The 17,722-nt window shown below is 40.0% G+C and overlaps 1 protein-coding gene across 1 annotated transcript in view; it reads right to left on the reverse strand.

Annotated features, from left to right (window-relative positions):
* The window catches only part of Muc16 (mucin 16, cell surface associated), a 188,035-nt gene that overhangs the window by 135,010 nt on the left and 35,303 nt on the right, over positions 1 to 17,722 (reverse strand). The window contains exons 5-16 of the mRNA XM_076575603.1: positions 17,584 to 17,651; positions 16,138 to 16,310; positions 12,182 to 12,217; positions 10,468 to 10,592; positions 10,317 to 10,384; positions 9,129 to 9,301; positions 7,793 to 7,828; positions 7,499 to 7,531; positions 4,373 to 4,497; positions 4,181 to 4,248; positions 1,066 to 1,238; positions 141 to 221 (exon numbers count right to left, since the gene is read on the reverse strand). Of these exons, the coding sequence (XP_076431718.1) occupies positions 141 to 221; positions 1,066 to 1,238; positions 4,181 to 4,248; positions 4,373 to 4,497; positions 7,499 to 7,531; positions 7,793 to 7,828; positions 9,129 to 9,301; positions 10,317 to 10,384; positions 10,468 to 10,592; positions 12,182 to 12,217; positions 16,138 to 16,310; positions 17,584 to 17,651 (1,159 nt within the window). The remainder of the gene's footprint in view (positions 1 to 140; positions 222 to 1,065; positions 1,239 to 4,180; positions 4,249 to 4,372; positions 4,498 to 7,498; positions 7,532 to 7,792; positions 7,829 to 9,128; positions 9,302 to 10,316; positions 10,385 to 10,467; positions 10,593 to 12,181; positions 12,218 to 16,137; positions 16,311 to 17,583; positions 17,652 to 17,722) is intronic.

Raw genomic sequence — 17,722 nt, forward strand, 5'->3', positions numbered from 1 at the left:
GTAACTTTTTGCACAGAAAGCTTGAATTGGGACTGTCTTGGAAGTGCAGACAGAAAAGGAGGTAAATAACTGCCCTCTCAGATCCCTTGCTCCAGTCAAAGAACATGGGAGGCATTAGGAGGGGTCAGCTCCTGCTTTACTTGGTGTAAGATGGGGAGTCACTGGAACATCTGTTGAATACTCAGTGCTGGTGATAAGCGCAGAGCTCTGATGGGTGAAACCTGCAGTAACAACAGAGGATAAAATAGTGTCAGGGTTGAGAGAGAGAGATGTACTGTTGTGGTTTGATCACAAAATGGCATTCACAGGCCCTAGTGTTCAAACAATTGTTCCTAATCTGATGGCACAGTTTTGGGAGGCTGTGAAATCTCAGGAACATGAGACCTAGTCATAAACCATCAATGGTGGGCTTTTAAAGACATACTGCCCTGGGTTCAATTTAGAGTCTGTGCTTTCTGATCTGCAATAAGCAGTCATGAGCTGGCACTGCTATGAGAGGAACTGTTTCAACCACCTTCCCTCCATAATAGATTGTCCCTTACAAAGCTACGAGCACAAATAAACACATCTTTACTTAAGTTGCTTCTCTTGGGTATCTATAATGAGAAAAGTAACTGATAGAAATACTAGAGAGGGGCTGGAGAGATGGCTCAGAGGTTAAGAGCACTGGCCGCTCTTCCTGAGGTCCTGAGTTCAATTCCCAGCAACCACATGGTGGCTCACAACCATCTGTAATGAGATCTGGTGCCCTCTTCTGGTGTGTAGGCAGAATACTGTATACATAATAAATAAATAAATCTTCAAAAAAATTCTCGAAAAAAATACTAGAGAGACTTAAAGATATATAATGGATTGGGGTTCATGAAGTAAGGCCTATCAGAGATTCTCTATTGGATAAGAGTGAGGTCAGTTCAAACTAAGGAACAGATGAGATCCCAATTTGAGTCAGCACCTATTGAGCACATGGCTAGTCTCTTAAGAGCCAGGCAGGGGTGTGTGTGACCAAAGCCAGAGAGTAGATGCTGCCAATCTAAGAAGAAACTTCAGCCACATCCAGATGCTTACCATTGACATAGAGGCTGTCCCTGTCCAGGGTGTAGGGATCCAATCTGGTGACACTATGAGTCAACCTACTCAGCTCCCAGTATAGCTGCTCCCTGTTCAATCTGTGGCCTTTGGGGTCAGGGTGATATGTGCAGATGGCATCCACTTTGGTGGCTGTTCCATCCTTCTTAGACCTGGGTAAGTATAGAACATAGTTGAGGTAGCTCTGCCTCCCACTGTTTCTTCTTTCCTCTCTCTTTCTGCCAGCCCCTAACTCAAAAAATTAAGATATTCTAATCAACAGAAGAGATGGTCTTAACATCATGCTTCAGAGAGCTCACATTCAGAAGTCTAATGTTAGTTACCTCAGGTCCTATGGAACACTAGGGTCTGGGGATTTCTAGGAATAATCACAGCTCTTACATTGTTGAGGAGAAATGCCTATTTTGGGGTCTGTTTGAAACAATTGCTGATTCATTTTGACATAAGAAGGCCTCAATGCCTTACCATTGTATGTGTGTGTGTGTGGGGGGGGGCATGTGTGCATGCATGCATGCTATTAGAAAAGGAACTCAACCTCATGCTCTCAGATTCCAAGCATGTACTCTATGTTTCATGTATATTTCAGCCCCTCACTAGTGAATTCTATGCAGGCATTCTGTTGCTGAGCAACATCTCCAGCTTTTCCTTTTAAAATTTTTTTTAAAAATTTTATTATATTTTTGATACAAGATTTCAGTAATTTTTCTAGGCTGGGCTTGAACTTGCTATCTCTGAGACTGTTTCCTGTGCAGCTTTATAAAGCTCTTACTGAAGTAACCTCTTGGGTAGCAGGATGATAGACTTGCCCAATCAGCATTAGCTGCAAAGTACTGATCCAGCTAACCAGACAGGGAATGAAGTGCTCTCGTGCCCCATGGCTGTGACTTCATTTTTTTTCAAGTGTAATAGTAATCATTTACTCAACATTCCCCGCCCCCAGCCCTTTGTATTCATAACTGTGATGCAGGAGAAACTTAAAGCAATAAAATTGATGTTATAAAAGATTTACTAATAAACTTGCTTAGAAAATATTGTTGCATAATGTAGAATTTAACTAAATGAAAGCTGCCTCTATATCACTGGATAATAAATAATGTACTAATGAAAGTTTCTAGGAATTGCTGGAAAGAAAATTTTGTACTATAATTGAAATTGAGGGTTGCTGAGAAAATGCTTCTGCTAATGCTTGCTTATCTAGACTGATCTCCAAATAGGTTCCATTCCCACGACAAAGGAGACAACCTTGTGTAGCATGAATCTTAAAAGTTCTTATTAATAAAAACAAACCTGAGCCAGGCATTGGGTTAAAGCTGAAAGATCAGAGAAGCAGAACAAGCCACAGCCACCTCACCTTGCCCATTCCTCAGCCAATCCTGTTTCCTCAGATTGGAAGCTCTGAGTCCTCATCCAGAATGAATCTCAGCTGAACTGTTGCTCAAAAGCCTAAAACCTTAAGCAGCCCTAGTTCCTGGTTTTCATGCCTTATATACACCTTTCTGCTTTCTGCCATCACTTTCTGGGATTAAAGGCTCTTGTTACCACACCTGGCTGTTTCCAGTATGGCCTTGAACTCACAGAGTTCCAGGTGGATTTCTGCCTCTGGGATGGTAGGATTAAAGGCATGTGTGCCACCATTTTCTGGCCTCTGTATCTAGTGGCTGTTCTGTTCTCTGACCCCAGATAAGTTTATTAGGGTGTACAATATTTTGGGAAACACATTATCACTACAACCTTGACTCATAATTAGCCATTAGGCACTTTCCCATGTCCAAGAATATACCTCTAATAGCATCTCAAGGGGGCAGCTCAGGCTCATAACTGCCATTAAGTCCTGGTCAGTCCCTAACTCCTTGTGCTCTTATAAGGAAAAATATAATTCTACCAGATGGGCAAGATGACCCTGGGTAGCAAGTATTTAAAAAAAAACAACACAGGTATACTTAAAAAATAATTCTCACAATGTCTTCATTGTGTAAATCTCCCATCTGCCTAAGTAGCCAGGCTTGAAGTCTCCTGTTCCTGTTTAAATTGCTCAAAGTGTAAACTGAGGCCAGGACCTAAATGGGATTTAAGGATGGCATCATATGTAGAATATACAAGCCTAAGGTCTATGTAAATTGGTAAAACTTCTGTTTGAGGCTGGTTCGCTTTTGTTCATTAGATGGAACTAGTCATGTGCTATTATTAAAGAGCATTTTTCTTTATTAATGTCTAACTTTGCAGAGTGATTTTTCATTAGGAAGGCATATTAATTCTATAACAAATAAATCATTCATCCACAGAGCAATCCTAATGGGTTGATATTGCTCAGTTCCTACAGTGATTATCAATGTGGTATGTGTAACAGCACAATTACATAAAATTTAAAATATGAAATATAGATGTATAAATATATGTAATTTAATATATAAATATTTAAGTGTTATTGTAACATAAAATATATAATTATATTATATGCTATGTTATTATGCCTATTATTTGCTGATGGAGAAGAAAACTCACACTCGCCACAGTATAGGCAAGCACTCTAACATTGAGTCATAGCCTAGCCCTACATATAACTATTTTTTTTATTTCTAGGACCTAGTGGATGCTATGCAAAAAACACTCTACCAGTGAACCATATCTTTATCCCCTACATAAATATTTTATATAAGTACTTTATAGCTTACTTATATAATTAATTACCATGATGAGTTAGTGTGTAATATGTAGTTTATATTAATGTATGTGGCATTTACAGAAGTATATCCATGTGTACACTATATATGTGTGTTTGGATCTGGTACCTGAAATGTTGTGATTATTTTGTGGGACCTGACATGAAGCATTTATCTGCACCTCAGTTTCCCTTTCTGTTCCTGTTTCATGAAGCTTTTGCTTGAATTGATGAATTATTAAATATAAAATACTATGAACTATTAATTATAAAATAGTTCAGGGGGTTGATGCTTAATAACATTTAGTTGCTGGTATTGTTGATGCTTCATAGGCAGATGATAGTGATTGTAAATACAAACAGTCAAACAGTTGGGGAGCCCATTGCCCAGTTCCACCCACCTGTTTGGCTGAATTTGTGTTGGGATAGACTCACCCGAGTGCCACCAGTGCACAGCCTGAATAGAGGGGTCCCAGACTGCTGGTCTTGAACAGGAGTTTGAGCTGTGAGAAAGGAGAGGGAAAATAAGAACGAACTACTGAGCAAAGCCAGGAGGAGCTGTGACTCAGGTAACAGGAGCAAGACCAGAGAAAGGTGAGGCTTGGATGCAATGGGCAGGCCTCTCACCAGGTGCTGGAGGACTCGCTCCAGAGTGTTGAATTTCCTGGAGCCGTGGTACAGCATGTATTCCTTGAACTCCAGGTTGGTGATGGTGAAGTTGAGGGTGAACTGGTCAATGACAGGCGTGGCCACTGCAATCAGAGGGGAAAAAAGAAGGTCATGTCTATGTCACACTTGGTCTTACCCCTAAGACAACTTCTGAGGACCAAGACAGGAAGTTTGCAACAAGAAATCAGATCATGGTGCTTAGGACAGGAAGACAAAAAACCTCAGAAGAAACAGTGCACACATTGTTTATGTATTAGCAACTATGGTACCTTTTCACTTCCAAATAGGTAGAGATTCAGGTGCAGAGTTCTCAAGAGTACAAAATGCTGATTTAAAGGAAGGATTTGAGATGATGAAAGCACAATGTTAAAATGAACTTATAAATGTGTATGTGTGAACAGAGCTAGTGAACTATGGCAGAAGTGTGCCACAGACACAGAGAAAGTACTAGTGTAGGTCTGTGAACCAGGCCAACTGGCTAGGAATTGAGGTGCAACCCTTAAAAGATCCCATCAAAAGGTAAAAAAAAAGAAGTTTCATGGTTTAGAGGAAAGGAACAGAAAAAAATGTTAATTCAAGCCTACTCAATATTTAACAAACGTTTTGAACATGAACCTAACTGCATCCCTTAGAGAAGCCTTCTCTCACCAATTCGACCCCATCTTTCTCAAAACTTGTCCTTTAATGAATACAGCACCCTGTAGAAGCTTTGTTACCATGTTTATAGGTCAATGTTGAGCAAGATTTAGTTTCAAAACATTCTGACCTTATCACTAACCATATATATGTGGACAGTCCATCACTTCCATCCACTGTAAATAAGGAGAAGCAAAATGTGTAGGGAAATTATGAAAGCTACATGACCATGTAAATAACAAAGGAGATTGCAATCAAGAGGAAAGACAGACACTGCAAGTTAGAAGCTAGTCTGGGCTGCATAGCAAGATCAGGTAACAAAATAAAAAAAGGAGGGGGACTATATGTACAGATAAGTGGTAAAATACTTGCCTAGTATGTCCCTGAGTTTGATCCCTAGCACTGAAAAAAGAAAAGGAAGAATAAAAGAAAAAAGAGAGATACAAAAATCCCTCAAGGGCATTGGAATGAGTAGGAAAAAAGCTGATCCCAAAAGTCATACCTTGTATTTTTCTATTTATGTAATGCCCTTAAAATAATATCACTACAGAGAAAACATTATTGATTGCTGGAGGTTGGATTGGTAGGAGAAAGATTTTTGTGGGGATTGAGCGGTTCTAGACCTTGATTGTGGTAGTGGCTTCATGAATCTGTTCACATGATAACTGCTATAGAAACACATATATGGACAGGTACTTATGTAACTGTCACCCAGTAAGCTCTTGGCAACCCTAGAACAGTGGTGCTCAGCCTTCCTAATGCTGTGATCCTTTACAGAGTTCCTCATATTGTGGTGATCCCCCAACCATAAAATTATTTTCATTGCTACTTCCTAACTGTAATTTTGCAACTGTTATGAATTGTAAAGATGTAAATATTTTTAGAGCTAATGATTTGTCAAAGGGGTAGTGACTCACTGGTTGCGAACTACTGCCCTAGAAGCAACTGAGAGGAAAAGTCTCCTTTGAGAATTGCCTAGGTCAGATTGGCCTGTGGGTATGTCTACAGATGGTTGATATAGGAGGGCCCATCCCACTGTGGATGACTCCATTCCCAGAGCAGGTAGTCCTGGGCTGTCTAAGAAACTTAGCTAGGTTTGAGGCTAAAACAAGCCAGCAAGCATAATTCCTCCATGGTTCCTGCCTCCAAGTTCTTGCCATGAGTTCCTACACTTATTTTCCTCAGTGATGGACTGTAACCTGGAAGCATAAGCCAAAATGAGAAGCAAAGGTACTTCTCGAAGTTGCATTTATTCAGTGTTTTATCATAGCAAAGGAGAAGTGAATTAGAACAACTAGTAAAATCTGACTGAAGTCTGTAGACTTTGATAGCGTCATTTCCTTTATTCTTATATATACCAGGGTAACATGAGGTCTAGGTATGGAGGGAAAATAGGTGAATGATATAAAGGAAGCTCATACTAATTTCCAACAGCTCTTAAATCTATTATTATTAATTCAAAACAAAAAATTAAAACATATAAAACTACACAGCATATGGTATGACACATGGGAAGGGTGAAACTTCATAAAAGTCTATCTTTTGTAGACAGGTTCTCATGTATCCTGGGCTGGTCACGGATGTTCTTGATCTTCTGATCTTCTTGTCTCTACCACTTGAATTCTAGAATAACAGGTGTGTGAGCCCACACCTAATTTTATGGGGTGCTGTGGACTGAACATAGGGCTTTATGTATGGTGGGGGGGGAGTAGTCTATTAACTGAGGACATCACTAGTGCCTCTCTTAGTGTTTTTATTAATTATAATTACATATCTTACTTCTTTACCTAATGCACTGAACCTGTGATGAACTATATGTGATTTATTCAACATTTTATCCCCTATATATAAATACAATAGAGGTGCTAAGTAAATATTTCCCGATTAAACACAGGATGTAGAGTTGCAAAAAAATGGCTCAGCAATTAAGATCACTTTCTGCTCTGTCAGAGGACCCAGAATTAGTTCACAGCACCCATATCTGGTGGCTCACAAATTCTTACAATTCCAACCACAGGGGATCTAACACTCTCTTCTGGCCTTTGTGGCCACCTGCACAAAGCATAAACTCACATAGATACATACATATTCACAAAAAATAAAATTAAAATAAATCCAACCCCCGAACTTGGGCCTGTTATTCAAGCATTCTACTACTGAGCTACAAGTGGTGGGATTAAGGAAGTGACCTTAAAAGGTCTTAGTGTAAAGTTTTAAATAAATGTATTATTTGGTAGTTGAAGAAACTGAGGCACTGAGAAGATAAACAAGTTGTCCAAGATTGATATGGATGAAAATTTGAGGGTGGTTTATCTCCTGCTCTTGAGAAATGCACAGACTTGGAAGCACCCATGAACAATCTCAGTTCTCTCAACTATCTCCAAAGTCCTATCAATGAAACTGGGAAAGTTGTCTTCTTAGAAGGAGTTGTAGAGAGAAGTGACCTACCTGTAGAGAGGTTAGGGTGTTCGGTGGAGGTCCCTGTGAAAAACAGAGAAGAGGTCACAGGTGCTGAGAAGAAATGGATTAGAGTAAAAACATGGTATTTGAAGTAGTTCATGAATGTCCAAGAGAGTATCTTTGCTCTCCAAATCAGGCCATAAATATAAATGGCAGTGGTTCTGACAGTCCAGCTTTTAATCTATTCTTTTCTTCTCCATGACCTTGGATTCAGTAGGGTATGGATCAGGTATGCTCCCACAGGGTGTGGTGAACACAATTATCAGACATTTAGGTACTCACTGTTGGGAGTGGAAGCAGAGGTTCGATGTGTAAAATCTGCAACGAGAAAAGGAAAGAATGGAGATGCAAGGACAGAAATGTTTATGATATAGCCGAGACCCATCATCACCATCTCTAGCTGAGACTTCAAGTCTATACAGTGGAACACTTAGAATCCAGATGTCATTGGCTGGGCAGTGGTGGCGCATAGCTTTAATCGCAGCTAAAGAGGCAGAGGCAGAGAAATAGTCAGGAGGATCTCTCTGAGTTCCAGGCCAGCTTGGTCTATAGAGTGAGTCCCAAGATATTCAGGGCTACACAGAGAAATGATAAACCCTGTCTCAAAGAAACCAAAACACCAAAAAAAAAGTGTCATCAAAAGAACTATCTCTATTCTCATGGACTTACAATTTAAACACAACCTAATTCTAACACATATATTTGTAAACTGTTACTTTTAAAAGTACATAGGGAGGAAAATGAAAGATTCAACTTTTTGTTTTGTTTGAGATTAAATTCTTATTTTATTTGAGTTAGAATCGTAGTCTGTAGCCCAGGCAGGTCTTGAACTCTCTATGTAACCCAGGCTGAGCACAAACTTGCAGAAAACCTTCCATCTCGCCTTTTAAGTACTTTGATTGGAAACAGGGGCTGCCTCACCTGGTAAATGCTTCTTGTTTCTGCTTCTGCTTCTTCTCCTTCATTTTACTCCCTTATTCCTCCCCTCTCCTCTTCTTCCTTATAGTACTAGAGATCAAATCATGACCCCTGAACATACCAGGCACACTCAAAGATTACAGGCATGAGCCATCACTCCCAGCTAAATATGAAGTTTCAAATGAAAGCTTCTAATGGAAGTAGGGCTCAGAGAATATGGCCTGATGCATATCAAGCATGATAGAGACATTTTAGCTCCGCATAGATATAATATAGGCAGATATTGGGTATATACCTCTAACTCCAGCACTCAGGTGAGGCTGAAATGGGAATCATCAGTTTGAAGATAGACTGGGTTATGCTGTTAGTTCTAGGACAGCCTCAGTCACATAGCAAGACTTACCTCAAAGTAAAACAAAACAACAAACAACTCTAGGCTTGAACCACTACTGAACCACCATTGACTTCAGCCAGAGATAGTTGTAGATGTGGATAGAGGAAAGCTTTTGTAGGTTAGATACATATTTAAATAATGCCTTTGTAATGCAGCAATACAGAGAAAAGAGAATGACTTGAAGACTCAAAGCTTATATGTCAGCAGCAGGTAGCAGCAGGAAGGGTCTTGTGACCAATGAGAGCGCACACTTATCTTAGGGTAACATTCTCATCTTCAGCTTATGGATCCTAAGAGGATGCTCACCATTGATGTACAGACTGTCCTTTTCTAAAGCAAAGGATCCTAGCTTGGTGACACCATGGGTATTATGACTAAATTCCCAGTACAGCTTCTCTCTGTCCAGCGTAAGGCCCGTGGGATCAGAATGGTGAGTACAGACAGCATCCACTCCAGTGGCTGTTCCATCTTTCTCAGGCCTGGGCAAGGAAATGAGACAGAGATGGAGAGATGGAAACTCCAGGTTGGGGCTCACAAAAGTTTCACTGAGGGAGAAGAGAAGTGGGGCAACTGATGAACAATTAATGACCTTCGTGGCAGAAGAAAACAATAACAGAGTCAAGGACCTTGCAAAAAGGACAGCATCTAAACATGCCAGTATCTGTGCTATCCTTTAACGTGACATCTATAACATGACTTAACATGCTGTACTAAGAAATGTGACAATGGGGGTGGGAAAAGAAGTTTGCAAATAAGGTAAAAAAAAAAAAAGCAAACAATTTCAATTGGTGTAACTCCTATTCAACCACTGAATGATGCCAGATGTTTCTCCACATCTCTGTCTCTATGCTTTATTTTTGTGTGTAAAATGAATCAACAGTTTCAGATCTGTGATGGTTAATTTTAAATGTCAACCTACCACAAGCTTGAATTGCCTGGGAAAAGTCTTAATGAAGAATTAATGATATCAGGTCAGTTTGTCACCAAGCCTGTAAGGAATGGTCTTGTTTGTTATTTGATGTAGGAAGACCCAGATCATCATGGGTAGCATCAGTCTTGAGCCTGTAGAACTGAAGAAGGCTAGCAAGCAGCCAGCAGGCAGATGGGTGCATTAATTTTTCTCTACTCTTGACTGTGGGTATGATGTGATCAGTTGTTTCAAGCCCTTTCCACTATAACTTCTCCACTCAATGGACTGCAGTCTAGAACTGTAACCCAAGTAAACATTTCCTTACGTGTATTTCTTTTTCTGTCAGAGTATTTCACTACAGCAACATAAATGAAATTATAATAAAACATAAGCAGGAATTGCTTAATAAAATGAAACATCATTGTCTTGTGAGAGGAAATGGAGTCTATACTTTTCAGTCTTAAAGGGAAAGGACTGGAGAGAAGTTGGAGATTACCTTCTCCTAGAACACTAGGAACAAGGAGTTAGGAGTTATCTCATGGTGATTTTCTATATGCCCTGCATAACAACTATAAAGTTCTTACCTCAGCAAGATCAGTCTACAACCAGAATAAAGGTGCCCGATACTGGTATTCTCGAACATGGGCTTGAGCTATGGACAAAAGAAAAGATGATCTAAGGGGCCAAGAGGTACAAGACTGAGATTGGACAGGGTGAGTGTGAGAGAATTCTGACCAATCGATTCAAGATTCTCTCTGTGCTGTTGAATATTTCAGATCCTTGGGATCCCATGCCCTCTCTATGGCGCAGGTTGGTTATAGTGAAGTTGAGGGTGAAGTGTCCCAGAGATGGGGTTGTACCTGTAGCAGAAAAGAGGAGGTGGGAAGTTTAATATGCATCATAACCCAGATGGCTATAGTCAAAGGAATGGTTGAACTTAGCTGCTGTGTAACCAGTCTTCAGAATCTTCTCATCTCACAAAACTAAACCTCTAAGTAATTAAACAGCCCCCATTTGTCCTTCTCTAACCTGTAGCAACCACTATTGGTACTTTTGGTTTATATGAATTTTACTATTCTATACCTCTCATGAGAAAAATCATATAGCATTTCTCTTTTTGTGAGGATATTCTCAATATTATCTATGTTAAATGTGAGGATTTCCTTCTTGTTAGGGGTAATAATATCTGACTGCATAGATACACTGTATTTTTATCAATTAACATGCTCACATATACTTTTTATTTATATTTTATAGGCTATTTATGTATTTTGACCAGATAATGCATGTGAGTATGAGTTACTTATTCATTTATTTACTTACTGGTGTGCAAGTGTGCTGTATGTGTATGATGTATGTGCAAGGTGTGTGTGCAGGTGTACGTACCTAGGCATGCATAGAGGCCAGAAAAGCCCTGCAGTGTTTTGTTCTGTCTCTGTCTGATTTCTTTGAGACAGGGTGTCACTGATTTTGGAGGTAGGCTTGCAACCAGCAAGCCCCAGGGATCTTCCCATTTCTGCCTCCCATAGTGCTCGGGTCACAGCTGACTTTTCACAGTAAGTGCTTTTATCCACTGATCCATTTCCCAGACAAAGATATTTATTTCTGAAGCTAAAGTGATACAGTCACTGTACTATATTTTTGTATCCCCTATAGCATAAGGTTGGATTGTGTGCCCCAAGCCTGTCCAAGGGCTTCAGTTTGACAGAATTTATCTCTGTGGCAGATGCCTAGAGTCTTAGTAGACCTTATGCCCATGTCTGGGAAAAATAAAGAGATAGGACAATAATCACAATCATGACTATGATCCAGAATAGTTTTCTAATATTCAAATAGAATTCATACACGAACATATGCAGATTGCTTATTCATGAATTCAATCATTCAATCTATAAATAAAAAGTGAGTATGAAGTAGGTGATAAATACATGAGGACTGAATAAAATTAGAAGTAAATTCCACAGAAGAAACAAGCAAACAATTAGTCATCATGATGAGAGGGGAAAAAAAATAGGCCAGATGTGAATGTAAAGAAAGGGTTAGTAATAGAAGGTAGTCTGGAAAAGTCTTTCAGATCCTTGAAGTGAGATTTGGAAATTGAGAAATCAGAGATAGTCAGCCTTCATAAGTAGCTAGTGTAAAGTACTGTGGTTGGACCAAGGTTAGTGTGCTAAAAGAACAAACTAGTGTCTGGGGTGGCCCAACCGTAGACTGTGCAAAACAGGCTGAGTGAAGAGCAGATACCATACAAAGCAGTGTGGCAGTGTCAAAAGCTCTAGAGTCATTGTTCTTAGCTGTAGAGCTTGGAGTAGGTGATGTGGAAAGGAAGGGTTGATGGAGCTGCTCTGGAGAACTTATGGGAATGATATTGTACATTTATCTTCTATGGAGTTGATTCTAGGGAAGGGGGTCCTAGAGATATTGGGACATCACAGTTTTGAGTACTCACTGCTTGTGGTAGGGGTCCAGTACCGATGGTTATAACCTGCAGATAGGAAAGCAAGATTAATGATAAGGGACTGTTATTTAAGCACAAGAGATGAAAAGAGGGTAGACCTGGAAGTCGAAGTCATTATAAAACATTCTGAGACTTATATATAAGGAGTAATGACTGCATTTTACTTGGCCCTTATTATGTGCCTTGTCCTCTGATAATAGTCATGATAACTATCATTACCAATAATTTTACTAAAACAATATATAATAATATAGCTGGCAAGATGGTTCATTGACTAAAAGTACTTGCCACCAAACCTTGCCTTCTGAATTCAATACTTTGGACCCACATGGTAGAAGGAGAGAACTGACTCCCACAGTATTACTTTAATTTCAACATGTATATGAGGACATGCATGTACACACAAACACAGACAAACAAACAAATAAATAAAACTCTTATTTAAATATTCAGGGCACCACAGTTGTTGGTCTAAAGTTTATGAGTTCCCACTAGCTTGGTTTGGTTATCTCTATAGATTTCCCCTTCATGATCTTGATGCCCCCTAGGTCATAGAATCCCTCTTCCCTCTCTTTGACTGGATTCCTGGAACTTGGCCTGGTGCTTGGCTGTGGATCTCTGCTTCTGCTTCTGTCAGTTGGTTACTGGATGAAGGATCTATGATCACAGTTAAGGTAATCACCTATTTGATTACTGGAGTAGGAGCAAGGGACTGGACTAGGCCCTCTGCACAAGTGAGACAATTATATATCTTGGTGTGTTTAAGGGACCCCAGGCAATGAGATGAGGATCTATCCCTGGTGCATGAGCTGGCTTTTTTGAATCCATTACCTAAGTTAGGACATCTTGCACAGCCTTGATGCAGCAGGGGCAGGGGGAGAATGTGGGGGGAAAGAAAGGCAATAAGGGAAGGAAGAGGAACAGGAGAAAGAAATGAACTGGGAGAACACAATGGAGAAACAAGAGGATCAAAAAGAGTAGGAGGAGTGGAAAAAGAGGAGAAAGGGGTAGAAGAGAAGGAAGAGGTATAGGAGGAGGAGAAGATAGCAAGAATGGGAAAGAGGAGAAAGAGAAGGCAATAAACAGGAGGAGAAGGATGTGAATAGTAGAAAAAGGAAGAGGAGGAGGAGGGGTACAAAAAGGAAGAACAGGAGGAAGATGAAGAGAAGGAGAAATAGCAGGAAATATTTAATCCAAAGAGATGAAGTAGAAAAGGACTTGGATTTCTTTGGTGGGTTAAACATTACAAAATGAGCCATCTAAGAAATATTAGGCTTCTATCAGGGTTACAAGAAATTCTCAAACAATAAAAGATGAAACTGGAAAGTTTATGTAAAATAATTTCTCAAGGTTGAGACTATTAATTTAATAAATATTAGGGGACTGTACTATACCTTTGGGCTACTTACCAGCATTCACTTACCTATACCTAACAAAAAATATTAACACCCTTTGAGTAGTGACATGGATATGTCTCCAGACATAGGATTCTAAAACCATCCCCTATAATGAGCTATTGGCATAAAAAAGTCACTAAGTAAATGATGTTTAGGATCTGAAATGTATTCCAGAAAGCTCATGTGTTGAAGGCTTTGTCCCCAATTGGTGAAACTGTAGAAAGGTGATTGGATTGCAAGAGTGCTAACTTCATCAAATAACATGGACCATGAGAGACCAGCTCCCATGATCAGCTCAGGGTAATAAAAAGAATGCCTTAGAGTAGTGAGGGATAGGAAGTTTTTTTTTTTTTTATCTTAGGGTAATTAAGAATAAGGTTAAATCTATCTATGACTGGTGAAATAAAGACACACACATGCTTTCTGATGTTTACTTTCTCTTTTACTTTATCTTAAGAATGGTCTCTGACTCTGTCTCCACACAGCTACATATCTCCACACTATTGCATATAGCTACATATCTTTACATACAAACATTTTCACATGGCTACACATCTTTCTTTTACATACATTTCTCTTCTACATCTCTTTTCTATACAGTTTCATCTTCCTTGCCTCCACACAGTTACAAATCTCCACCCAGCCACAGTTAAACATCTCATTTACATAGCTCTCTCACCAGACAGCACTTTACACACTTCCTAGGCACAGCCTCTCTTTGCAGCAGTAGCTCCTTCACACCTCTCTCTCTCTCTCTCTCTCTCTCTCTCTCTCTCTCTCTCTCTCTCTCTCTCTCTCTCTCACATACTTCTACATTATTCACTCACTCTACTCATTCACTCTTTCACCCATTCACTCCCTCACATTTCTCTCATGCTTCTTCTTCATCTCTCATCCAGAACACACACACACACACACACACACACACACACACACACACACACACACACACACATACTTCTACATTATTCACTCACTCTACTCATTCACTCTTTCACCCACTCACTCACTCACATTTCTCTCATGCTTCTTCTTCATCTCTCATCCAGAACACACACACACACACACACACACACACACACACACACACACACACACACACACACATTCTGCAGCAGCTCTCACATAGCTCTACACAGCTGTCTGCCTTCACACTGCTGCTGCTGCTCCCTCACAACCAAACTCTGGACAATTATAAGTTACATTTTCAGGGCTCTACCCATTCTCAAAACACAAGATAAGTCACATAGTTTCTCTTAAGCAAGCAATGTCACATTGACTCATGTGCATAACTCTAAGTTGGTGAGGGATCCCAGATGTTAAACAATTGGCTGAACCTTGAGTGGTCAGGGTACATGCAGAAAGAGAACTACTGTAAGGACTATGTCTCAATGTAAACAGCCTGGCCTTGATTTCTCAATAAACAACACCTGGGATTTAGTCTTCGTGTATTCTCTGTAGGGGCAGCTTAGTCTGTTTTGGACTTGTTCTAACATCTTTGCAAAATGTGTAAAAGGCTGTCTTTGAGACTTGAGAACACTGTTACCTCCTTGTGTCAGTAAAGAAGAATATTCTGGTAATATTTCTGTTCATCAAAATTATAAAACTTAAACAGAAATCTACAGCAAAATGTGTGCCCAGATATGTAAAACACACTACCAAAGAGCTGTGGAAAGCACCCCACAGCTGTTCTTATTAGGGAGGCATAGCAGTGGCACCTGAGAAAGTTATAGAGAGAAAACAACCAGTTTTCACAGCCAGTGACCCCGTGGCTTTTCCAGATGGGCATCCCCATCAGGGAGTTATACTTCTGGTGGTCGACTTGTCAAACACTAGTTGCTACCTGCTGTATACTCCCACAACCCTTGGTAATCAATGGATCAGCTAATAACTGAGTGAATTATTAGCAGAGGTGGGGGATCACTAGGTCACTTGTTTCATGGCATGGAAGGGTATATTGCATCCCCCAAATCTGCCTGTCTCTTTGCTTCCTGGATCCAATAAAAGAGCAGATTACCCATTTTATGCCTTCCATCATATTTCTACCTTGCCACAGGCCTAAAAGTAATAAAACTACAATGATTAATCTTTATTAACTGGACTAGATTTAGAATCATATGGAAACAGATATGTGTGTCCATGAAGGCATTTCCAGAAAGATTTCCCACTTTGAGGTGGGAAAACACACACTGAATGTGGATGGCACCATCTAGTGAGCAGGAGTCTCAGACTGAACACAAACAGAGAAGATGAACTCAGCACCAGGATTCATCTCACTCTGCTTCCTGACTGCAGATACAACGTGACCAGCAGCTTCAAGCTCCTGACATGATGTCACTGCCACAATTAACAGTACTCTGGAACTGTGAGCTACAGATGCCTTTTCTCCTGTAAGCTGCCTTCGTCAGGTATTTTGTCACACTGATGAGGAAAGTTAATAAGTAATACAGGAACTAATTAACTAGGGCTGAAACTTTTGAAACTATGGGCCATAAAACCCTTTTCTTGTTTAAACTGAGTCTGTTACTTTTTTAGAGCAATGACACTCACCATTGACATAGAGACTGTCTCTGTCCAGGTTGTAGGGACCCAGCTTGGAGATACCATTCGTCAGCTGGGCCACTTCTTGATACAACTGCTTCCTGTCCAGAGGAGGACTCATGGGGTCATGATAGTAGGTGCAAATAGTATCCACTCCAGTGGCTGCTCCATTCTTTTCTGACCTAGGGTGATGAGCATATGGATATGGGTCATCAAGAGATATGAGAAAATTGTGCATATCCTCCTCAAGTTGAGTCCCTCCTGGCTTTGTGCATGTCTTTTTAATGGACCATGTCTACTTTCTCAGTCACATTCTTTTTTAAGTCCTCTTTCTCTAGGTCTCCTACTTTATAAAGTGGGTTAGCTCTAGAAAAGTTGGTTCAGCTTTTTTTTTTCCCTCTTGCTCTCATTTTTTCCTTCAGTTATTTGGTTCACATCTATCATGGCAACTATCAACACTTCCTATTATGTTCAAAGTTACTCCAAGACTTCTTGGAACATCTTTCTTCCCATCATCTACATTTCTCTCTTCCCGTTTCCTTCCTTTTATTTCCCTCTCTTTCTTTCTACTTCTTTTCTTTCTTTTTTCTATTTTCTCTATTATTCTTTATTATTTTATCATTTCCTCTTTCTTCTCCTTTCCAACATACTTCCCTCTTCTCTTTTCCTTTCTTCATTTTTTTTCATTCCTTCATTCTTCATTCACTCTGCTCCACCCTATTCTTCAATAGCATAGAGATTTTTCTATGGAGGGGAAGGGCTAGAAAAGAAGGAGGATCAAGAGGTAGAACAGAAGAAGGAAGAAAGAAACAAATAAAATGAGGAGGAGGAGGAGGAGGAGGAGGAGGAGGAAGAGGACCAAGAAATGTATTTCCAACTCCTACACCCTATATTACTTATGATGAACCAACCATGAAATAGTTTTTTTTCCTGTGCTTCCTCTGCTTATTGTACATGCACTGTCAAAGTATGATTCAAGCAACATCATCTGTAGAAAGCCTCCACCCAGCTCCCCAGGGTCAAGCTGAAACTCTATTACTAGGTTCTTTTAGCCTCTGTGTAGAATTAATGGTCTCTTTGCCCTGGTTTATAGTTTCATGTTTGTGTAACCACTGCCCTCTCTATATAGTGGAACTTTTGCGGAAGAAAGTTATGGTTGCTAAGTCACAGAATGTACCATGAAATGAAGAATTCCATGATTGCTAAGTGATTCAGTGAGCCTCAATGCTTTACACAATTTTTTTTCACACAAATAAGGTCCATGGAAGCCTCTTCTTTCAGGAAGTCCTGTCTCTCATGCACTAAACTAAAGACAGTGTCTCCCATGTGTGAATTCTTGGAGGGCTTCATTCCTTCATGTTCCTTGCCTTCTGCATGTGATATTCCCATCTTAACCTCAGATGAATTAGACCATGACAGAGAAGTCCTCTGTGATATCAAGGAAGGAAGGCTCACCTGATCAAGGTCAGTCTGCAGCCAGAGTAGCCAGAACCAATGCTGGTATTCTTGAACAATGATTGGAGCTGGGGGTAAGCCAAAAGGATGAGTGAGAGAGAGATCCATGAGACTGGGGTGAAGGAAAGGTAAGCCATAG

The sequence above is a fragment of the Peromyscus maniculatus genome, chromosome 7 (assembly GCF_049852395.1).
Source record: "Peromyscus maniculatus bairdii isolate BWxNUB_F1_BW_parent chromosome 7, HU_Pman_BW_mat_3.1, whole genome shotgun sequence".
Lineage (NCBI taxonomy): Eukaryota > Metazoa > Chordata > Mammalia > Rodentia > Cricetidae > Peromyscus > Peromyscus maniculatus.